Source organism: Ovis aries, chromosome 19 (genome assembly GCF_016772045.2).
Source record: "Ovis aries strain OAR_USU_Benz2616 breed Rambouillet chromosome 19, ARS-UI_Ramb_v3.0, whole genome shotgun sequence".
In the NCBI taxonomy this organism is placed as follows: Eukaryota; Metazoa; Chordata; class Mammalia; order Artiodactyla; family Bovidae; genus Ovis; species Ovis aries.
Window position 1 is genome coordinate 33,556,571 of NC_056072.1, and position 25,325 is coordinate 33,581,895.

At 38.6% G+C, this 25,325-nt stretch overlaps 1 protein-coding gene and 1 long non-coding RNA gene across 5 annotated transcripts in view; one reads left to right on the forward strand and one right to left on the reverse strand.

The window, feature by feature from the left end:
• Positions 1-12,622, reverse strand: part of TAFA1 (TAFA chemokine like family member 1) — a 527,210-nt gene extending 514,588 nt beyond the window's left edge. For 2 of the 4 annotated variants that reach the window (XM_060402893.1, XM_004018339.6), the window contains exons 1-2: positions 12,210-12,622; positions 10,169-10,289 (exon numbers count right to left, since the gene is read on the reverse strand). In XM_060402893.1, the coding sequence (XP_060258876.1) occupies positions 10,169-10,286 (118 nt within the window). In that variant the 5' untranslated portion in view covers positions 10,287-10,289; positions 12,210-12,622. Of the gene's footprint in view, positions 1-8,060; positions 10,680-12,209 lie in introns of those variants that run through there. The other 2 variants (XM_060402891.1, XM_060402892.1) reach the window with 2 other exon arrangements.
• Positions 9,005-25,325, forward strand: part of LOC132658212 (uncharacterized) — a 53,675-nt gene continuing 37,354 nt past the window's right edge. Inside the window, exon 1 of the long non-coding RNA XR_009597508.1 lies at positions 9,005-9,652. This is a non-coding gene — a long non-coding RNA (uncharacterized LOC132658212). The remainder of the gene's footprint in view (positions 9,653-25,325) is intronic.

Below are 25,325 nucleotides of genomic sequence, written 5' to 3' on the forward strand. Positions count from 1 at the left end.
CCCCAAATTGCATGAGTTCTAATTATTTGCATGTAGGCACTTTGCAATGTTTCCCAGAGGCAGCAGCCAGTTTTCTTAGTAGAATACTGAATTAAGGAAGCTCAGTAAACCTTGGTCACATGTCATTTGGGAAGAATGATAACTCAGCCAGTGTATTAACAAGTAGCCTCTGTTCATATACAAAATGAATGTATATAAAATCTTAAATCATTTGCCTAAAAGAACAACAACAAGAAAAAAAAAAAAACACCTTGGGTTTCAAGATAAATTTATAATCCGCTAGTGGACTGCAGACTAGATTTTGAGAACTTTAATAAATAAAGGATTTTACATAGGCATCATTATGCTGTCTGATGCTTCCCTCTGTTTTATTACATTTACAGATTACTCTTTCTGCTTAGCTTTAATCTAAAGTTAAGTTAATTGACTTTTAGCTAAGATTCAAATGAGACCTCTGCTTAGGCCACTGGCTTCATAATATAAATGCTCTCTGTTCGTCAGACCCCCTAGTGATAGTAGTTCACTGTGTATAAAAGGCTCAGCTGTTAAAAAGAATACATTTGAATCAGTTCTGATGAGATGGATGAAACTGGAGCCGATTATACAGAGTGAAGTAAGCCAGAAAGAAAAACGCCAATACAGTATACTAACACATATATATGGAATTTAGAAAGATGGCAATGACGACCCTGTATGCAAGACAGTAAAAAAGACACAGATGTGTATAACGGACTTTTGGACTCAGAGGGAGAGGGAGAGGGTGGGATGATTTGGGAGAATGGCATTGTAACATGTATACTATCATGTAAGAATCGAATCGCCAGTCTATGTCCGACGCAGGATACAGCATGCTTGGGGCTGGTGCACGGTGATGACCCAGAGAGATGTTATGGGGAGGGAGGTGGGAGGGGGGTTCATGTTTGGGATCTCATGTACACCTGTGGTGGATTCATGTCAATGTATGGCAAAACCAATACAGTATTGTAAATTAAAATAAAGTAAAATAAATAAATAAATAAATAAAAAATAAAGTAGGTCTTCTATATTTGAAAAAAAATAAAAATAAAAGGCTCAGAGACACACAGCATTTTAACAGGTTGAATTTAACTCAAAATAGAACTCATCCACGGGCATAATTTTAAAGCAGGCCAAAACAAAACAGATCTGCATTGAGATTCCCCTTTTGGCCCTACTGCCTTCACCTCTCTCCACTGTGCTCGCATAAATTCATTAGGAATCATAAAATGTTGGAGCCTGAAATAATCTTGTCTGAGGTCACCCACTGACAGCTTGCAAGTGGGATATAGCCCTGAGTCAAGTTTTGTTTGGCCCACTTGACATTTAAAAGATAAGGAACTTACACATAAAATTCTAGGTTTCTGACTTGCCTTGAAATATGGGATGATCGGGTCACATTGAGCCCGTCTCAGGTGTGGTGAAGTCTGCTGTGCCCTCTAGATGTGCATACGCTCTTAAGCTGCCACAGTTCTCAGCATTCTGTAATATCTGGCCTCCAGGCTGATCCAATTATTTTTGTTAACTACCTGGTCTGTGAAGCTATTTGCCTTCTCCATCTATGAAATCATCCAGAAAGTTTTCAAATAGCTTTAGCAGAAGGCTTTTTAAATATACAAAGGTGATTTTGTACTGCTTCTTGCTCTATCAAATGGATAAAGGCAATGAATCAGTTCCTTGGGTCGCTTAAAGCTTTCTTATTTGGCAGGATATACTTTACTATTTGTGGAATGCATGGATCACCTCCTCGGAGTTGCTAGGAGCAATATTAAAACGGTTGATTCCTCCCAACCTTCTAATCTGGAGCTTTGCAATTGATAACAGAAGTGAGATGCTGAAAGCTCCAGTGTCCTACTCCTACTCTGGCCCTTTCCTCAACACCAGTAGGTATAAGAGAAGGTGTAAAGTGGTGCTTCCCACCAATATGTACATTTTTTAAGGATATAAAACTCTTGCCTAGTTGCTCAGCAAATATTGATTAAATACCTACATAGTATTTTATCCAGGGATAGGATGAACTGCTGGCTTCCTGTCAATTTCAGGAGCATTGAAATCCTTCCGCCCCCCACTCCTCTGCACTGTGTGGTAATTCATCTAAATCTGGAAGCTGACATTTATTCACTTCAAAGCATGTGACTCAAGAGGTCCATTCTTCACCCACACAAGTGGGAAATTGGAAAACCCCTTTAGATATACACAGACTCAGCTTGTATTTAGTCTTAGGTATAAAGGAGATACATCTCCAAGTGATGGTCTAGTAAGGGCATGGTAACAGTAAACACAGGTAATTTCATCAACAGAAGGTGGCCTTTGCTGAGGATGTAGAAAGTCTTCCTCCCTTTTAGAGTGAGGGGAAAGCTTGATTGGATTCCTGCCCTGCAAGGAGAAAGGATATGCTTAAGGAGTAGGCAGATCACTCTGATGTCTATCTTCTGAGAGAAAGGTGCTGTGATATATCATTTTTCTTTTCTTTCTCTGGACATTTATTATATAAATTCGGGGAAAGAGAAAGAAACAGCAGGCCGAGAAGATTCCCTAAATGCTTTGAAGACATTATCTTTGGGAATCCACTTAGTTTATACAAATTGTTAGCAAAATAACTCTTCTTCTTCTATTTATCCCAAATAAATGATAAACTGCTGGTCTGGTGTTATTTTTTTCCTTCTGCAAAGATAAAGTGAATTTTTTTTCTTGCTATCAAAAGATTTGAAAGCAAAAGTCCTTTTCCTATTTGTTAAGTGAAGTTTCCTTTTCAGACCCTCAAGAGCACACCTATAATATTTTCTAATCTATAGGAAAAAGTAAAAACTCATGCTGTGACTGAAAATCTTAGGGATTTGACTTTTTACTACAGCTATAAGTATGTTCTTTGGACCATTTTGATTAATGTACTATAATATTAGTGTTAGTCACTCAATCATGTCTGACTCTTTGCAACTCCATGGACTGGTAGCCCACCAGGCTCCTCTGTCCATGGAATTCTCCAGGCAAGAATACAGGAGTGGGTAGCCATTCCCTTCTCAAGGGACCGATCCAGGAATCGAACCTTGGTCCTGCATTGCAGGCAGATTCTTTACCATCTGAGCCATGGCTTTTGATTAATGTTAAATATTGAATAGAGTCAAATATCTACCCAAAGATACTGCAGAGATACACGCACAAACACATGCATATGTTACAGTGACAATTTAGTGTTTATACCACTCTCCATTACAAACACACATATAGACATACATGTATCCAGTCGTATGCACACAAACACTCACACATAAGTAGGAAAAAATGAAGGAGAGTTTGATTCCACCAGAACAGTCATTCCTTCTTCTTTAATAATCTAACATATATTTTCTGAGTACCTACTATATGCCAAGTTCCTTACTAGAAATGAAAGATAAAAAGATGAATGTTACATGATTCCAGGATTATCTAGGCCTATACATCTCAATGCATGTGATATGACTAGGCACTGTAGATGTTTTCCAAATTAAAAAAAAAAAGTTTGGAAAATCAGCAAACCTTTTCAGAATTTTCATACACTCACATACACTGCAAATCTCTAAGAGAAACACACATCATACAGTGAGTATTTCCGCAGCAGTTAATAGTTTTTCTCCAAAGAGCATCTTGAGGGGACAGTGTTTTTGAACTGGGAAATGCTAATCTGAATATTTTATTGGATTAAGGCTCTTAGAAGGAAAAGGGCCTAATGATACTTTTGAAACCTACATTTGCTTCTTTTTCCTTAAACTGGGAAGGAACATTGATGTATTTTTAAGTTAATCATTGAATTCTCTATAGCTAAGATTTTAAGCTTTTCATTCAAGATCATTACATACCCATCCTAGAAATGAATTTGAAATTTTTTTCAAAATTAAAGGAAATAAAAAGTCAAGTCAATCCAATCCTCCCATCAGGTTTAACTAACAATGTATGAAGAATGTTTTTATCTTTTCTGATATTTTTTATGCATGTACAAACAAATATTTTCTCCAAACTATTTTGCTCCTATGGACAGAGGAGCCTGGCAGGCTATGGTCGATGGAGTTACAAGGAGTCAGACATGACTGAGGTGCCTAAGCATGCACGCACATCCCTTTTGATAGAGATGGAAACTTCCTTTAATTTTTTGCCATCAAAATTACTGTTTCAGTGACTAAACCTTAAACATACATCTTTTTAAACCTGTCCAATCATTTTCTTGGTATAAGCATCTGGAAATGGAATTGTGTCAGGACTTCCACATTTTACATTTTGGAAACCACTGCAGATTATTGTTGTTGTTGTTGTTTTAATGATGTACCAATTTTTATACCCAAGCTTTGAACTTTTACACAGACTTCAAAATTGGAAGATTTTTTAAAAGCAGTTTTCATTTTAAATGAACTTTAAAGAGATGAACAACTGAAGACTACTGTTCATTAGTGCCAGTTCTAAATATGTGTTTGCACTGTTGTATAAAACTAAGGCCATAGGCTTGAGGTCATAAGTAACAGTACTTAGACTGCATTGTAGTAATTCTTTTATAAATTTATGGGGGTGTCAGAAAATCTTTATTTGCATCTTTACCTGATTTTGATTTTGAAAAGAAAGTGTGAAAGTGAAAGTTTTAATCATTCAGTCATGTCCAACTCTTTGTGACCCCTATAATCTGCTAGGCTCCTCTGCCCATGGAATTCTCCAAGCAAGAATACTGGAATGGGAAGCCATTGCCTCCTCCAGGGAATCTTCCCAACCCTGGGATTGAACCCGGGTCTCCTGCATTGCAGGTGGATTCTTTATCATCTGAGCCACCATCAAATGCTCATGCCTGCACTTTGATTCTGGGATGAGGTCAATATCATCAAACACATGATCGATGGATTATCACCAGCACCAGTTACACCAAATAACAACCTGTCTGCTCCAGTCCTTAGGCCAATTCACTACACTTAGCCATCTAGAATTGGTACACATTCTCAATATCTAATATACAGCCACTCTTGTTTTCACTATTTCTTTTATACTACAATCATAAAACAACCCTTTATTGTAAGGAAACTTGGTATTCTAATACATATTCCATAAGCAGCTTTCAATAAAGTAATATATAACAGTAAGGTAAAAATAAGTATAAGGTATACAAGAACGCTTTCCAATCTTTACAAAAACACTCACTTTAAAATGGATGGTAATGTTCAGTATGTAATAAGTCACAAACAAATACCTCTAAGTACAGTTTGCTTTATAAAGCTTTAAATCAAACCAAGTATAAGTTACACAGACAATTCTATTCAGTGTCATCTTTTTATACTTCCATACACCCTTGTCAATAAAATAGCAGTGACTCGAGAATAAATGATTCATAAGGCATTTACAACTTCTTGTCTCATGTAATTTATCCTTATAATTTTAAATTGCTAAAGAATCCCAAAGATCTTTTCTCACTAAAGTATTTTGAAATCATCCATATTTTATTAAATTTCAAGGACAACCCCTCACACCCACACCATGTACCCTCACACTTGAAATTAAGTAACCATTAAAATTGCTATCATAATCTTATACCCATAAGAAGAAAAAATAATCCTATATCAGAAAGTTATGTTTAGCAAACCACTCATCTTTTTCACCTGTCACATAATAACTGGTGATTATAAAGAATTGAAGCTGTTTATTTTAATTTCTGGAAACAATGAAATACCACTCTGAGTTTTCATTGTTCAGTCTGTCTTTTTAAAATTAAATGTCCTTCTTCTAGCTTTACTGTACATATTTTTTAAAAAGGCATGAGTATTCTTCAAGTTATCACACTAATTTCCTACATCATTCCCAAAATAAAAAACTTGATTTAGCCAAATATTAAATTATTGATATTACAAATCTGTTAATCTATAGCACATTTTACTTATTTGTGTAATTTTAAAATTCACTTTCATTTGATTGACTGTTTTAATCTTCCTTAACTAGTGAGTCACTGAAAACAAATGGTGCATTCCTAATACTATAAATATGAAAAATAGGAAGCACTTTGGGACTGCAGGGGAATACATTAAATTCAGTCCGTTTTCTAGTTAACATATTCTCATTCTGTTTGTGTAGAAACAGCATTGAAAAGACAGATCACAAATTCACGACCTCACAGAAACAAGGTCCTAATACTATGGGCTGACAGCAGAAATTGGCCCAAATCTCCAACCATTTCCCGTAAAGGACTCCGGCTACCTGGTGCCATCCAGGTACGGCATAGTTTGAATGGGGGGAACATCCAGTTTCACTCATCTGTCAGTGGGGTGGATTATTTCTTGAGAGATTGAGATTGGCTGCTTGGGATCAGAGCACTATCCATCTTACAGTGTAGGAGATGATGGTGAAGCTACCTATAAGAGCCTGCAGAGAAGGGGACCAGATATTCTTAAGCAGACGAGGAGGCAACTGTAAAGCCTTCACTCCATCCAGGGCTCTGAGTGAAAGATGTGTCATTTTTCACATTTCCTAGACACTTGATATGCACATGGTGTCTGCCAGCTCCTACTTTATGAAAGAGGTGATTTTTCAAGCTTAGGCAAATGTGGCAAAGCTCAGAGTCTGCTGGTGTCTCATTTTTTCTCATCATGTCACTTGTTTTAACCGATTTGAGAAAATGAGATTATGTTTTTCCTTTTTGCTCATTTATCCAGCTATTTATTTATTTATTTGCTCATTGAAGGAGGGGATTGTCACAGATAACTGGCCCTGATTTCTCTCTTGTTTTCATACACATTTCATTAGTGTCCCTGAAGATTTAAGACCCATGAAGGAAAACATCACAACTCTCATCACAGGAAGCATACATTTTCCCTTAAAATCAAGACTGAAGATTGCATTAAAGGAGATTGTATTTCTTACTGAAATAATGTAGAATATTGCTGTGTCCAAGATCTATGACTTTAATCTTTGCAGCTATTGTTGAAAACCCAAGAAAGTTGAATAAACCTAATACATAGAAACATTGGACTTTAATATTATTTTCATCTTTCTGCATCTAGAAGGGAGTATTTATAGTTTCTTCATTTCATCAATGAATCAGAAATAGGTCTTAAATGTATAAGTACTTGGGGTTGAAATTTGTTTCAGTGCTGCAGTTTCTTGGAGTATTCGAGGTACAGATGAACCATGAACTGATGATAATAAGCAATTACTAAGAGTAAACAATGAAAAAAAATACTGAATTTAATTGCAGAGAGAACTTATGATGTGTTTCCCAGTTTAAAATTATTGTATTTTGATAACAAGCCCCACAAAGACATAACTTTACTTGTTACATAGCCACAACCCTTCACCAAAAATAATCTAATATATTAATCAATTAATTGAGAGAGAGTCTATGTGAAAACTCATTGCAAAGTGTGCCATATTTCTTGACTGTATGCATAGGGCACAAAATAAGACAGGTGGAATTTGGTGGTATATTCTAGCCAGGTATCACATAGTTAAAATTAACAGCAAGAGTAAAAACAATATTGTTATCAGTAAGGATAATTAGCTGTGTGAATAGCAAGACGTCACTAATTCAACATCTGCGACATGCACGTTTGTAGTCTATTAAGTGGTGAAAGTGTGTTAGTTGTGCACTTTCTGACTCTTTGTGACCTCACTGACTGCAGCCCGCCAGGCCCTCTGCCCATGAAATTCTCCAGGCGAGAATACTGGAGTGGGTACCCATTCTCTTCTCCAGGGTATCTTCCCCACTCATGAGGCCAACCCTGGTCTCCTACATTGCAGGTGGATTCTTTACCATCTGAGCCACCAGGGAAGCCCCAGGATGTCAGTAATTCCTGATATTTCTGAAGAGTTTTATAGTTTATAAAGTACTTTTCTGAAGATTAGTTTATTTACACTCCCCACAATACCCCTAAATGAGAAATTGGGCCTAGAGAAGAAAAGTGACTTGCCCAGGGTCATGTCGCTAATGTTAAGTGACAGATGACAAGACTCAGACATGACTGAGCGCACCTGTGAGCGCTTACATGCACGCGTGCGCACACACACACATGCACGCGCACTGATGATCTGGCCTGAGTTCTGTCATCCCCACAAGCCACCCCTCACCAGTTCTGCCATAGACCCCTTTCAGAATGCACTTCAAATGAGTCCCTGTATTGACATAACTGGAAAGTTTTCTTGAATTACATGAAGGTTCTCACAAAGCTTCAAAAAGGCTACATGGCAAAATTGTTCTCTGCTCTTTGAGGCATTATTTCCTCTTTGGGAAACAGGCTCTTGGAGATGAAATCAGATCGAAGTCTCCAATGACAGATACTAGCTTTGTGAACTTAAGTCACCCAGACCCTCAGAACTTCAGTCTCCTGAGCAACACAGTGGGAAATCACACCTACCTGAGTAAGAATTAAGCCAAGCAACGTGGATTAACCTTCAGATCATGTCTAAAACACTCACATTAGCTGTTTCTGTTATGCATGCTTATCGTTAAGTATTATCATGACTAGAAATGTCTCACGTTATTTGTATGACTATGTAACAACTCAAAGACGTTGTTTTTTTCTTTTCTTTTTTTTTTTCCAGAGCAGATTGGTCATCTACTGATTGGAGGTAACCTGGGGATTCCAAGATCCACGTTTGTTTTTCCTCCAACTCCGCACTGATGCCTCGGACTCTGGCAGTGGTAGATCCAGTCTCAGAATACACGTGGAGCAGAAATACCAGCGCGCAGCATCCGCAAAGCCGTTTCCATACCCACCTGCAGGGGCACCAACGCCCCCTCGCCATCCCTCCCCGACCCAGGGGGTGGGGAAAGGGCAACTGGAGCCCAGAGGCAACCCCGGGCCTCTGCCTCAAGCTAAGGCCCCGCCAAACCCCTCTTCTCGGGGCGGCCCAAGTTGCAGCATTCAGCAGGCTGGTGCGCTCGCCTGCAGCCCGCACGGGAGAACCTGGGCGGCAGCAGCGCTTTTTCGATCCCGCCCCCAGCCAGGAAGCAGAGCCCAGGAAAGCAGCAAGCAGCGCCCTGGGAGGCGTTGCTGGAAGACAGTGTCGAAGAGCCCAGGATGGGTGCCCAGGCCGGCTGCAGAGGCAGGGAAAGGCAAAGGCATAGACGCTGCACCACGCAGCTGCAGGAAGCCGGGCGGATGGGAAAAAGCCAGAGAGGGATTTGGAAGGGAAGGAGTGTGTGTGGAAAGCTGGCAGCGCTAGAGAACTAAGGATCCGGAGGTTGAGCGCGCAACTGGTCCCCAGAGCCCGGACCTGGCTATCGGACGCGGGGCGGGGGAGGGGATGGGGTGCGCTGAAGGTGGAGGAAAAAGTGCAAGGGCTGAAGCTAAGCCGAAAATGGAAGGCAGCCTTTCCGAGAACCAGGACGGGTGAGGACAGTCGAGCTGAGGGAATAGTAATGAGAAAGCTGGAGCGGCGAAGGAGAGAAAAATACAGATTGAAGGGTGAGACCATGGAAGGGTGAGAAATATACTCTGAAAAGAAAAACGAAGAAAGAAAAATGCATCTGGAACTTAAAATTCGATATGGGGGGGGGGGGGAGTCACGCTAGAGAGAACTTGACCCCGATACTGCCAAGAGAGATAGGGAAAAAAAATAAAAGGCACCAAGCATACCGGAAGAACAGAAAGTGAAGGAGAGAAGAAAAGAGAGGAGACAAACCAGACAAGAACTAGTAAGTTGCTGTTTAATTTTTTTTCATTGACAAACTACTTCCAAAGTTAATTTCGGCACTAACATGCGCACAAAATCCTTAGCCACATACACACCAAAATTATGGTATCTATGCGTCAGACAAATGCAGCCCAGGATCATGGACACACTTTCTCAATTGCAAATATCGTATTTTGCCTCTTTAAAAATTTTTCAAGTCTTGAAAGTTATCCCACCTTTTGCAGAATATTTCACTATTGGCCAAGGTATCCACAAACAAAAGACTTCTACTTTATGCACCAAGGGATGGTGGTACTCCTAGACAGAATCACATTTTCCGAACAGTTATTGGAAATACATCCATGGCATTTCAGTATCCCCCACACTCCCCGTAGCATCCAGCCAACAGTAAGTCTTGGAATTCCGAGGCAAGCTGCCCACACTGTAGCACTTTCTCTCACTTGCCTTCAACCATCTGTTAGAAGACCGCAGTGAGGCTGGAGATTGGAGGCTACTGTGGAGCCAGCCTCCGACTTACCTGGTCGGTGCAGGTGATGCTGCTGAAAAGTGTGCTGAAGGGATCCATGGCAGAGCAGCACCGCGCAAGCACTTATCCACAAATACAGGACCCAGGACATCGCAGAGACCATTGCCATTCTCTAAAGAGAACATTAGAAAGGAAGAATTATCCCCGGCTTTGAGCCCCCAGCTCTGTCAGTCCCACTGATGAGAGAAGGGGTGTCTCAGACGTCATGTTCCTTTGCTACTTTGCTGGCTAGAATTAATGACCTGGCAGAGGTCATGGCATAAAGTGGGGTTGAGAGAGAAATCACTCTCCATGAGATCATGAATCCATCTTTGAAATTCTGCAAAACCAAACTCTTAGGATAGCTGAAATACAGAAATAAAGTTTTTGACTATCTGTTAGGCAGTTTGAAACACTATACCCTGACTAAATATCCTCTTTTACACAATTATCTTTAAGCTATAGTTATTCCAGGCATTGAAAGTCTGCATGCTCCTGTTCATTCTAACTTCATTGCAAGTCTGACATAAGCCTGGAAGGAAAGAGTGGATTTTTTTTTTCAATTCTACAGTCATGAATTTTTAATTCCAGTGCTGTCTTCTAAACTAAGAAATCATTTCTCAGAGGCATGTTGTAATCTCCTGAAAGAACTGGTGTTTGGGGCTGGACTTAAAATCAGAAGGAATTGTCTTCAGCCAAAATGAGTTTCAGATACAAGATCTAAGATCTATGCATCTCTCCTAAAGCAAACCATAATTTACAATATTGCTTTGCCTCCTAAGATCTTATTGTGGCATTTGTTGAGTGTTGATGAATATGCATATACAGGTGGTATACGTATTTATGGACGAACATCCACCTTTTCTCAGGCGCTGAAACTTTGACAGTCTTCTCAGCACCTATGAGAATCTTAGGAGGTACAAAAGCTCAACTGCGCTACATATTGTCCAATTTCTCAAACAACACCTTATGCTGCATTTCATATTTGCCAAATTAATCAAACTTGAAGCATCGTCCTTACTCAGCCAGTGATACGGAAGCATTTTCTATATAAGAATCCAGTTAAGTGTATGCTTTTCTCTTAGAGCTTTGGACCCAAGATTGTTTCTTTTTTTTTCATCTTTCCACTGTCAGATCATATACTTCAAGTATTTAAACTCTACATTTAAAACCTCCTAGTGACCTCCCAGTGTGGCTTCTTTATTCATGGAAATTGGCCCTCTTTCAAAATCTGTGATGTTCAGTAAGCAAAATATATACATTATACCTGTGTGTGTGTGTATGTATACAGACAAAATACAAGATAATTTGTGGGTTTTAGGAGAGAGAGACTTAGTCTTTAAGAAGGGTTTCAAAATTATAATAGACAAATGGTGACAACCATAATTAAGTGCAAAGTAGGAAAACATTATGTTCAACAGCATGATGCCTTTCATGCCCTGGTCTGTGATTCACATGGACCATTCACTTTATAATTAGTTTCACAGCCCAGTGTTTACTTTTGTGTATAACAGATTTAGCCTCATTGTCTTCAGAACTATCAGTGTACCATAGATGCATTCTCTTCAGATAAAAGCAACACCCCACCTATGAATTCTGAAATGAATGCATCTGGGTGCCTGCAAATTATAGAAAGGCAAAATAGAGCGGATGGTGGCATGCAAAGACTTTGTGAATTTCAGTTAAAATGTACTAGGAATTCATCTAAACTTGAAAAAACCCTACCAGGATAAAAACTTAACAGTTTTTCAATGACTGCTTTCTCTTCTTCACCTATATAAATCTTAGCAGTCAAAATTGCTGTGGTTTGACATTTGCAATATTTTCCTTCTTTTTATTTTTTTTTTCATTTAACTTTCTTTAATTCTTAACATTACTTCTAAGGCTCTTGCAAATAGCTCTCTTTGCTCACTCTCTTAGCAAGAGGTGATCTCTATGTTAATAGGTGTTTCCCCCCAAAATAATGCATTCAGCCTTACATAGGTCTCTAGACCTGACTAAATAGACTTCAAATCTGCTTTCTGAATCTTAAATCCTTAAAGAGGCTTCTTACCTGAAAAATCCAGCCAAGAGCAGAGTACTCTATTAGTGTTCATTGGAAAGCTCTAACACTTTCTAAAATCCATCTGTGCCACAATTGGAGATTTTTTTAAAAAAGAGCTTCCCAATAATCTTCTTTATCAGGATTAAAAAATATATATATGTTTTTCTCTTCCGATGTTACTTCCACAGTAAAGAAGACATTGGGTTCATTCAGACTGTATTGTCAGAAAAGGAACCAAGGTTTGAGGGCTGGAAACCTTGTCATTTTCACCTTTAAATCATCTCCTGGCGTCACCTCTGCCAGACGAGACCTTTGAAATGATGGTGAGATAATGTGCAGTTTCCTGATGAGAATCAGTTTATAGTTAATGACGGACCATCCCCACTCCAGAGCATTCAGGGCAGAGTAAGGCAGCAAAATGTAGGAGCAGGGCTGCTATACGGCGCTGTAAGTAGCAATAGTCTCTTTCAATACATCCCTCCTCTGTAAAGTATCACATGTCTTAAAGTGACATTACCCTCTATTACAGCTACAGTGAATTGTAATACCTGCCCACTAACTATTGAACAACTCAAGCAGCACTTTAACACTGTATTGCCCAGTACTTTCTGTTAGAGATTTTACTGATACTGTTCATTTACCAAAAGAAGAAAGAGGGAAGGAGAAACAAAAGAAAAAAGCATTCTGCAAAATACTGATAGTGTTAATGGGTGTTAGATTTCTAACAGCAAATGGGAAAGTGAAAAATATAAGCCATTTCTTACCTTTTAAGGTTCTTTTAACCAGTAAGTTAACCCAAAATATTGTTGAGTTTATACAAATTTAAGTCTGTCAATTATTTCAGCAGCTAAATGTGGGAACATGATCTACCTAGACTACAGTATAGATGTGTATAGGAGTAAGCCTAAAACAAACCTTCTGAGTTTTTTTAAAACATGTTTAATACATAGAAATACATCATTTTCAGCATTGAAGAGTGGGTTTTGACAAAGAAATATGCTCAAGACATTTTATAAAAATTTCCTTCAAATAATATGCTGGGGTGGGAAGAGGAAACACTCAAAAGTTCAAAATTTTGTTTCCAGTGCTAGGGTTTAGACACTTTCTTCTTTGAAAATATAGATATGATGGTACCTACACATAAATGATGCATATGAAGTGACCTAGTTTTCACTTACAGATTGCACTGACAATGATTCACTCAAATAAATCAATCAGTTATCCACTTATAAAGCACCTACTGTGTGTTAGGTGCTCGGGAACAAGGGGGAAAATAACATTGATGTGATTGCCACCGTCATACATCATACTGTATAGTCTTTATTTATTTTTTTTAATTTTCAAAATTAAGGTAGTTCTTATAATATTCTGGCTTCAGCAACCTCTTCAAGTGCCTCCGAGTACTCTCTGGGCTTTCTCAGTCATTATAAAGAAAGTTTGATGTGGCAGTGCATCTTTAGAAGCTATCGTTCTCTCTCTCCATTTACACAAAGTGAGACACTGAGACACCCTTCAAACACATCACTTGTCATCCCCGGTCCTGCACAGAATAGCTTGGACCCTAACATCTGTTTATTAAAGCTCATCATTAAACAAATTTCAAGATAACAGTAAATACAAATCTTAGAGTGAACGTAAGTCGAGTGCCAAAGTTCTAGGTGTGATTGTGTATTTCATTTCTATGGTTCATTATTGTTGAGTTGGTGAATATATATAGTAAGCTCACACCATTCAATCTCAAGACAAAAGTGATTAAAACTACAGTAGCAGTTGTTGTTTGGTCGCTCAGTCGTGTCTGACTCTTTTGCGACTTCGTGGATTGCAGCTCACCAAGTTCCTCTGTCCATGAAGTTTTCCAGGTAAGAATATAAGAATGGGTTGACATTTTCTTCTCTGCAGGATCTTCCTGACTCAGGGATCAGACTGGCATCTCCTGCCTTGACAGGCAGATTCTTTATTGCTGAATCACCAAGGGAAGCCCACAGTAGCAGTAGGTAAGGTGTATTTAAACCCTCACCATGTGCTGATGCTACTCCAAAGTATGTTGTTTATAAGGTGTAATTTAATCCTTTTTACCAACCCCATAAGATAAATATCATTATTATTTTCTTCATTTCATGAATGGGGAACCAGAGAGTGAATAGGGAGATTAAGAAACTTACTCAAGGTATTATAGCTGCTAAGTGATAGGGCAGACCCCAACAATCTGGGTCAAGAGCCCATCTCCTAAACACTAGGATTAAATACTTCATAGAAAAAAAAAAAAAACCTACCCTCCAAAATTAGCCATTATATTTTCTTATTTCTTTTCAATTAATACAGTCTTCAAAAATTATTATATATTCATTCAAGACTTACATGCTGAGTATATTCCAGGCATTTGAAGTGTAGAAATATGAAAGGCAGTCTTTACCTCATGGCTTTTTGTTTTGTTTTTGCTATGCTAGTGTGTGCGAGTCTGACTCTTAGCAGCCTTATGGACTGCGGCCCATCAGGCTCCTCTGTTCTTGGGATTCTCTAGGCAAGAATGCTAGAATGGGTTCCCATACCCTCCTCCAGGGACTCTTCTCAACCCAAGGATCAAACCCACATCTCTTATGTCTCCTCCATTGGCAGGCATGTTCTTCACCACTAGCACCACCTGGGAAGACTTTGCTATGATAATGCATTAGAATTAGAAGGAAAGGGCTTCCCTTGTGGCTCAGCTGGTAAAGAATCTGCCTAGAATATGAGAGACCTGGGTTCAGTTCCTAGGTTGGGACGATCCCCTGGAGAAGGGAAAGACTACCCACTCCAGTATTCTGGCCTGGAGAATTCCAAGGGAGTCGCAAAGAGTTGGACATGACTCAGCAACTTTTACTTTTCACATTTGCTAATAAAGGCTACCATTTTGAAAACTGTACATTATATTTTTCATTTCTAGGGATTAGACTAAGGTTCAACATCATTTCTTATCTATGATTCAGTTTAATAAACTTGAAATACATACTAATACATACATACTAATACATACTAATGGATGTTCAAGGCACTCAGATAGGCATTGTTAGAATTTTTTAAAAAGACTGGAATAATGACTTTCCCTTTCAATCTTAAGTGGCTTCTATATTTGCATATGATGGAACAAGAATGTCAGACTAGCTCCATTTTCTTTTCTAAATACCCTGTCCATTGTATTGCTGCCAATGATCATTTTCCCTAATAATATAAGCATCAACAAATATTGACACTTAAGGCAATTTAGTCCATTCTCCCAACGCAAAGCAAAGTCATTCTCATGCCCTTCAAAGAAGCCTTTCCACCTTTGGCCATCAAAGGACTTCATCACCTGATCACTTTCTTGTTGGGTGGGCCATAATGTTTTGGCCAATGAGGTGTCAACCAGACTGATGGTATCTTTTTGAGGCTGAAGGACTGTTGAAGCAACACTTTTCAGATTGCTCTTTGCCTCTGGAACAGGACCCATCTTCCTGGATCCTTGAGAGACTGTAAAGAGCAGAGGTCCTCATCTTCACCTTGCCACTCACAACAGATGTAGATAGTAATAAGAAATATTGTGTTCTTTAAGCAGTTGAGATTTGGGGGCTATTTGTTACTGCAATATAACCTAGTCTGTCCTGACTGATACTTTAACCTATATCAATCATGTATTACTTGAATTATGTTCCATTTACTTCCCTAAGCTATAGCAGAATATATACATCAGGCCTAGTTCATGTCTTCACAGAGCTCCATGGTATAGATACCCACTGGAGATTTTTGATCAGAGCATTATAAATCCAAAGCATTGATTATTGCAGCCAGTATCCCTTCAGATTCTCATAAACCAGGAGTTATAAACTGAACATTCACATGCCCATGGCCAGGCTGGCTCCGTTATACAAGCATGATATTGCAAAAGGCAAAGGTCTACCACACCACTATTATAGCCCTTCCAGTTACAGGACTTTAAGATACCTACTCAGTGGGGCCAAACTCCTAAAGATATAATTTCAAATATAGTATCTATGTGTATGTACATCTGTTTATGTAAAAAAGAGAGAAAATCATATTCACTAGAACTTCTCCCCATGGAAAAACCCATGTTTACTCAGAAGACCCAATGAAAATAATTGAGGGTAAAAGATAAAACTCAAAATGTTTACATAGCCAAGAATGTTCAGCATATTGCCCTGCATAATGAAAGGTATGGGATGGAGGAATGGAGGATAGAGGAACCAGTAGAGCAGAAACCTGGAAAGGGGAAAAATGGTGGGGGTGGGCAGAAAACAGAGAGAGAGAGAGAGAGGCAGAGGTTCTCTAGAGGCTCAGGAAGAGAAGGACTGGGGGCAACAGAAATGTCCAAAGGGGATTTCCCGGTGGAAACCTGCATCCTGTGGGGTGTGACTTCACCCTTGGTCTCTTCAAATGATTTAAAACAGTTTTAAAATACAAAAAAATCATATATACTTTGTGTTAGTAAGTTAATTGGGAAACGCATTGCAGGGGTAAAATCCTGGATCCAGGCCCGAAGTACCACCAGAAAATCTCTCAGTTCCCTGATTACCACACTTTTCATTTCTTGGCATTAGAAATAAAATCCATTTTCACTTTAGTTTAGGAATAAGCCACTTAATAATTTGGCTAATTTGAATTCACAAATGTGCAGGAAAAACACATTTGAGACATGCAAAATTTTATGTCTATGCATATTTCTAAATTAAAAAAACAACTAAAGGAATTTAAATAAATTACATCTGGACTGAGAAAGATGCCAAGTTTCAGTCCAATGCAAATGGAAGTGGTTTAGATGTATGCCATTTAAAGGAGTTCCAAGTATTTCCTGAAATAACACAATTTGGGTTGTGATTTCACAACTCTATTGTTTTTTTCTTGTTCCATTTCAGTTGGCTAATGGAAATGAAGTTATGGATGAGAGGATCATTGTCATTATCTCTAATCTAGATGCTTTCTATACCACTGAAACTCAGTTTCTCTTTTCTGTAGTCACTGGGGCTATCCATCAATTGGCTGACAACGTCTGTTTTCAGTCTCTGATTATGAGAAGACAATATACCTCTTCCCTTGGCTAAGTAATAATGCTACCCTATCTTTCTCCTGTAACACAATTGCATAAATTATTTGTGTTATATCATGCTTTGTCTGGAACTCACTTAAAATTTTCCTGTCTCCCCTGGTGTCCTAATATGTGGCCCATATCAGATACACAACAACATCCCTAGCTTGTTAGTCTTACTTTGGGACCTAAATAAAATGTGTATACTTATGTTATTTCTTTATTCTGTACCTTGTATTGTTTTAAAATACATTTAAGATGAGGAAAAAATGAAGAGAAAGCAAATGTACAAGAGAATATGAGTTACATAATATATAATATCTGTGATGATTGATGAACATGTATTAATAATGATGATGATGATGATGCTATTGTCTTAATACCTTTTGTCTAGAGAGAGGAATCTTTTTATATGCCAAGCCCCTGGCTTAGCGTTCACATGCAGTGTCTCATTTAATACTCACAAATATGCAAATAGGTCTGTATTACAGTCATCTCTATTTTATCAGTGAAAACACAAATTTCAGAGAAGTTAAGTGATTGAACTAATGTCACACTTCTCATAAGGTTGAACACCTTTGATGCAAACTCATATTTGATTTTCAGAACCGAAGCTCTAAGCAATGAAATTCTAGGCAAATGATATTGCCAAGAAATGAAAAAAAAATTACAAAATAAAGATAAAAGCCACATAAGCTAAGTAAGATAAGCCTAATGAGAACTTTGAAAGTGAACCACAAACCATCAAGTGACAGAGGAAGTACTAATTTGACTCAAAGCCTCCTAGCAGTAGAAGTGAAGAAGAGACAAATTATTTCATAAAAATGTATAGCATCCATAAGGTAAAAAGCCGAGAAAGAGCACACCCACCAAAAAAGCCAAAAAACTGCTCCAGAAATAAGACTTAATGAGCAGAGGCTGAATCATTTGGTGACTCTCAGTTTGGTAATTTGGATGTGGATACACAAGCCAGAGTTTTCAGTAACTGTAAGAAAAGGGAAAAGGAAGGCGAGATTTCTCTTCAGCTAGAGGAAAAGATAACCTTCATGTAGGAGTCTCATTTTTCACCTCCAGCAGCCTATCTCTTCAATTACTTTATCAATTATAATTCCTCACTGCTTATCTTGTCTGTCTTCCAGGCAGCAGGAAAAGAAAGAATAAGGTCATTTCTTCTGTTCTTCCGCATCTCATCTCCTTATTCTCTTTTTAGAACAGAAAGAAAGTTGAAACCACTAACAGCTTCACTTCCATTGCACCAATGAAAGTGATAAATAAACTGAACTTTCAAAGAACAAGTGGTCTCTTTATTATGAGAATATGAGTATATATTATGAGCACATAAAGGTTGTGAAAATGACTGCTTTGGTGATAATAATAAAAACAGTAACATGATTTCTTTGGCTTATAAAATGCTCAGATCCATAGCCAGATTCATAGTCACTATCTCCCATACCCACTCTGACCTAAGAAATGGCCCTTCACAGACTCTGTGTCTTAAATCTCTCTACTCTCTCCCTGTCCATTCAAACATATACACCCCAAATACCACCATCTTTTATTTGAATTATAACAATACTTCCTTAACTAGTCCACTTGCCTTCAAATGTGAACATTCTATGCATCTCTTTCCCACTCTGCCACCAGAGGGAATGGGTTTGAGATGCGTGTTGATCATGCCACCCAAGCAAACCTTGAAAACCTTTCAGTGGTTTTCCCATTGTGCTTAAAACAAAGCCCCAATTCATGGCCATGGTTGACAGGGCTCTGCATGAGTTGGCCCCTGTCTACTTCTCTAGGCTCATCTTTTACAAACATTCTCACTCAGCTCCTACTACACTCCTGGGTCCTTGAGTGGGATACAGTTTCTCTCAGTTGTCTTCTGGAATGCTCCAAACCAAATCGTCACCCTGACATGTGCTCTCACAGTATGTCATCTCTATAGCCTTAATTACCATTGTAAATAACTGTTTCTAGAATTATTTATGATATCTGTTTTATCTCTTTACTGTAAACACTATAAGAGGGGAACTAGCACCTTGTTCACTCCTCTATTGTCAGAATCAAATATATATATATATGTATATGTATATATATATATATATATATATATATACACACACACTGTGTAGCATATAGTAGAGACTCAAGTGTTTGTATGTGTAAATAAACAATAATCAATGAGTCAAAAATAAAATCTGAGGCCACTATCGAGATGGCATGTATGATCAACAGTTTTTTCAGAAATAAGTATATTTTGTGCCCTCCTCCAAGGCTTTATTTGTTCTTTTTGGTAGTACACATGTATGAAGTAGCAATACATATTAATGATGACTGCCTTGTTCTGTTTGAGACTATTGTTTTGACACTAAGTGAAAGAAAGTGGCCCATGTATTGTTTAAACCCTTACCTACCTGCCACTAAATCTATTTTGGAGACTTTTTGTTTGTTTGTTTTGCCTAGAAGAAAAAAAAAAATGCTGTCCTGAATTTTCAGCCCTGGTACTTAGTATCTAAATATGATCTGATGGTACAATTCACAGCTGACCCCGGAAGAATAACAAAAATCTACAAATGTTAAAAATTGAAGAAAAAAAAAAACACTTAGAATTTCATTACTTTGAACCTAGAAGAAATCTCCCCCAAACCTCCTTGTTCAGCCTCTCTGTTGTACACGAAATAAAAAGACCTAAGAAAGGGAAGAGGCTTTCTTGAGGGAATACAGTGAGTTCACTGGTGTGGGTCACATTAGAATACAAGTCTCCTCATCTTATATGCTCTCTTCTCTTCTCTTCTCTCTCTCTCACTCTCTCTTTCATAGCACTATCCAGTATACGTTTCTCTGAGACTGGAAATGTTCTGTATCTGTGCTGACCTAGATGGTAGCCTCTATCTTCATGTGGCTATAAAGTACTTGAAATGTGTTTAGTGCAAACAAGAAAATGAAATTTTTCATTTTATTTCATTTTAATTAATTTAAACTTAAATAGCTTCATATGGTTAGTGGAAATTGTACTGAACAGCACAGCTCTAAAATACGTTAGCTAGATTAAGGAAAATAAATGCAATGACGTCAAATAATTTTTAGTAAGCTAGCAGAAAAATCTGAACTACCTCACAGTAACCTTCCAGAATTAGGACAACATTGAAGAAGGTAAAATGAGCTTGGTTACAAGTAATAGGAGAAGTTCAGAAACAATGCAAACTGGAGTAAATAAAACAGAGGATGTAAGTTTTCTTAAAGGTGCCTTGTTCACAGGTAGGGCTCACCTCCTGGTGGGTTTGACTCAGTAACTCCACTAAGCTATCAAGGATGTAACTCAGTTTCAACTTTCTCTCTGCTGTGCAAGGGGTCATTCTAAAGTACACTTCCCATCATGGATGAAACACAGAGGCCAAAAGCTGTCTGAGATATGATCTTATTCATCCACGTATGGGAACAGAAAGGATTGTTTCAAGAAGCTCTCCTGAGATAAGCAAGGAAGAGTCTTTATTAGCTTCCCGTAGCAAACCACTTCTCAGAGCTCCTTAGCTTGTCTTGGATCACTTGCCCCTCCCTGAGCCAGCTACCTTGATCAGGGGGAAAAGATCACATGGTTGGACTGAGGGCCACAGCATTAGTCCCAAACCCAAGTCAAGAGAGAAATTAACTTCCTCCAAAAGAAATGAATGGAATCGGGGAGGTCTGATACTTAAATGAAGTGAAAGTGAAGTCACTCAGTCGTGTCTGACTCTTTGCCACCCTGTGGACTGTAGCCTATCAGGCTCCTCCATCCATGGGATTTCCAGGCAAGAATACTGGAGTGAGTTGCCATTTCCTTCTCGAGGGGATCTTCCTGACTCAGGGATAGAACCCTGGTCTCCTGCATTGTAGGCAGATGCTTTACTGTCTGAATCACCAGGGAAGTCACTTACATGAAAATCAGGACAATAATTTGGAAGAAAGGATGAATATTGAAAACAACCACAGTGTGCACAAAAGCTGGTGGTATTTTCATATATATTTGAGGACTAAAGTACTTTGCCATTTTTGTATTTTTTTCTACTTAAAAGCAGTATGGTTTTGTTTTGGAAAGGTAAGCTTCCCCTCCCTCTTTGAATCTCTTTCCCTCCTCCACACCTATCAGAGAGTCCTGGTCTATAAGTAACAGTGCAGATGGGGTAGGAGTAGTGTAGCTCCATCCCCAGTGAACTCCCACCTCTGGAGTCAGTGCGGAGGCAACGGTGCTTCTCAAGGAGTTGAGGAGAGAAAGAACAGGTGACATTGCAGAAGAACTGGGATGCTGAGGCCTTGAACAGAATTATTTCTGGAATTTCACTTGGTAGTTTCTTCCGTGAGGATATTCAAGGATGAATGGACCTGGAGCAACTGAAGCAGAAAGCTGTGAAGCTGTGGAATCAGATCCAGAGATCAAGTCCTGAGCCATTGGAGTGGGAGCACTGACTCTAAGACCCTAGGCTACCAAAGAACTAACCCTAGGGAGTATCAAATACTGAGAACTCACACAAAGGAAACCACTTGAATACAAGACCCAGCATCACCCAACCAGCATTAGCACCCTGTGCAGAACGCCTCATCTAAAAAACAGACAAAATGAAAATATAAATCCAATCATCAGCAGACAGGATTACCACCTCATTCAGCCTAGCCCATCAGAGGAAAAACAAACAAACAAACAAAAACTCAGCACAAATCTCACACTATGAGAAGCTTACACAAACTATTGGACCAACCTTAGGAAGGCAGAAACCAAAAGGATGAAAGAATTCACCTTGAAGCCTGGGAAAAGGAGACCTCAAGCACAATATGTTTAAAACAAATAATGAAAAGGCAGAGAAATGCTACACAAGTGAAGGAAACTAACAAAGACAAAACACAAAGAAAGTATATTGAAAGTATATTGAAAGCAGCAATCCACTCCAGGACTATTGCTTGAAAATCCCATGGACAGAGGAGCCTGGTAGGCTACAGTCCATGGGGTTGCAAAGAGTCAGACACGACTGAGTGACTTCACTTCACTTTACTTCATGGGCTTCCCTGGTGGCTCAGAGGGTAAAGCATCTGCCTGCAATGCAGGAGATCCGGGCTCGACCCATGGGTCGGGAAGATCCCCTGGAGAAGGAAATAGCAACACACTCCAGTAATCTTGGACTTCTCTGGTGGCTCAGATGGTAAAGCATCTGTCTACAATGTGGGAAACCTGGGTTCAATCCCTGGGTTGGGAAGATCCCCTGGAGAAGGAAATGGCAATTCACTCCAGGACTATTGCCTGGAAAATCCTATGGACAGAGGAGCCTGGTAGGCTATAGTCCATGGGGTTGCCAAGAGTTGGACAAGAAGGTGCAACTTCACTTCACTTCACTTCACTTCACTTCACTTCAGAAGAATTAAAGAATAAACATACAGAGACAAATGACACAATTACTGAAATTAAAAATACTCTGCTGCTGCTGCTGCTAAGTCGCTTCAGTCGTGTCTGACTCTGTGCGACCCCATAGACGGCAGCCCACCAGGCTCCCCCGTCCCTGGGACTCTCAAGGCAAGAACACTGGAATGGGTTGCCATTTCCTTTTCCAGTGTGTGAGAGTGAAAAGTCAAAGTGAAGTCGCTAAGCTGTGTCTGACTCTTAGCGACCCCATGGACTGTAGCCCACCAGGCTCCTCCATCCATGGGAATTTCCAGGCAAGAGTACTGGAGTGGGGTGCCATTGCCTTCTCCGAAAAATACTCTAGAAGGAATCAATAGCAGAATATCTGAAGCAGAAGAACAAATCAGTGAGCTGGAAGATAAAATGGTGGAAGTAAATTCTGAAGAGCAGAATAAAGTAAAAAGAATGAAAAGAACTGAGGATAGTCTCAGAGACCTCTGGGACAATATCAAATGCACGGACAATATCAAATGCACCAACATTCGAATTATAGGGAATCCCAGAAACAGAAGAGAAAAAGAAAGGGTATGAGAAAGTTTTTGAAGAGATTATAGTTGAAAATTTCCCCAGCGTGGGAAAGGAAATAGACAATCAAATCCAAGAGGCACAAAGAATCCCATACAGGATAAACCCAAGATTACTGTACCTGGCAAGGATCTCATTCAAAACTGATGGAAAAATAAAAGAGCTTTCCAGACAAGCAAAAGTTAAAAGAATTCAATACCACCAAACCAGCTTTACAACAAATGTTAAACAGGCTTATATAGTCAAGAAATACAACAGAAGAAAAAAGGTCTACAAAATCAACCCCAACCAATTAAGAAAATGGCAATAAGAACATATGTATCAGTAATTACTTTAAATGTAATTACCTTAAATAGATTAAATTCTCCAACCAAAAACACAGACTTGCTGAATGGATACAAAAACAAGACTCACATATATGCTGTCTACAAGAAACCCACTTCAGACCTAAAGACACATATAGACTGAAAGTGAGAGGATGAAAAAATACATTCTATGCAAAAGGGAAGCAAAAGAAAGCTGGAGTAGCAATCCTCATATCAGACAAAATTGACCTTAGAATTAAAGACTATTACAAGAGATAAGGAAGGACACTACATGATGATAAAGGGATCAATCCAAGAGGAAGACAAAACAACTGTAAATATCTATGCACCCAACATAGGAGCACCTCAATACATAAGACAAACACTAACAAACATAAAAGGAGAAAATGACAGTAACACAACAATAGTAGGAGACTTTAACACCCACTCACACCAATGGACAGATCATCAAAACAGAAAATTAATAAGGAAACACAAGTCTTAAATGATACATCAAATGAGATGGATTTCATTGATATCTTCAGGACATTCCATCCAAATGCAGAAGAATACACCTTATTTGCATGTGCGCATGAAACATTCTCCAGGATAGATCACATCTTGGCTCAAAAATCAAACCTCAATAAATTTAAGTAAATTCAAATCATATCAACCATCTACACTGACCACAATGCTATGAGAATAGATATCAATTACCAAAAAAAAAAAAAAAACCCCATAAGACACACAAATACATGGAAATTAAACAAAAAAAATGACAATGAAAACACAATTCAAAACCTATGAGATGCAGCAAAAACAGTTCTAAGAGAGAAGTTTATAGCAATACAATCCTACCCAAGAAAGAAGAAAAACATTTACTAGACAACCTAACTTTATACCTAAGACAACTGTAACCAAAAACAACAAGCAAACAAAAAAAATTAGTAGAAGGAAAGAAATCATAAAGATCTGAGCAGAAATAAATGAAAAAGAAATGAAAGAAACAATAGTAAAGATTAATAAAACTAGAAGCTGCTTTTTGAGAAGATAAACAAAATGACAAACCTTTAGCCAAACTCATCAAGAAAAAAAGAGAGAAGAATCAAATCAACAAAATTAGAAATGAAAAGGAGAGGTTACAACAGACAATGTAGAAATACAAAGGATTATAAGAGACTATTATGACTATGCTAAAGCCTTTGACTGTGTGGATCTCAATAAACTGTGGAAAATTCTGAAAGAGATGAGAATAGCAAACCAATTGACCTGCCTCTTGAGAAACCTATATGCAGGTCAGGAAGCAACAGTTAGGACTGGACATGGAACAACAGACTGGTTCCAAATAGGAAAAAGAATACATCAAGGCTGTATATTGTCATCCTGCATATTTAACTTCTATGCAGAGTACATCATGAGAAATGCTGGGCTGGAAGAAGCACAAGCTGGAATCAAGAGTGCCAAGAGAAATATCCATAACCTCAGATATGCAGATGACACCACACTTATGGCAGAAAATGAAGAGGAACTAAAAGCCTCTTGATGAAAGTAAAAGAGGAGAGTGAAAAAGTTGGCTTAAAGCTCAACATTCAGAAAACTAAGATCATGTCATCTGGTCCCTTCACTTCATGGGAAATAGATGGGGAAACAGTGGAAACAGTGTCAGGCTTTATTTGGGGGGGCTCCAAAATCACTGCAGATGGTGACTGCAGCCATGAAATTAAAAGACGCTTACTCCTTGGAAGATAAGTTATGACCAACCTAGATAGCATATTCAAAAGCAGAGACATTGCTTTGCCAACAAAGGTCCATCT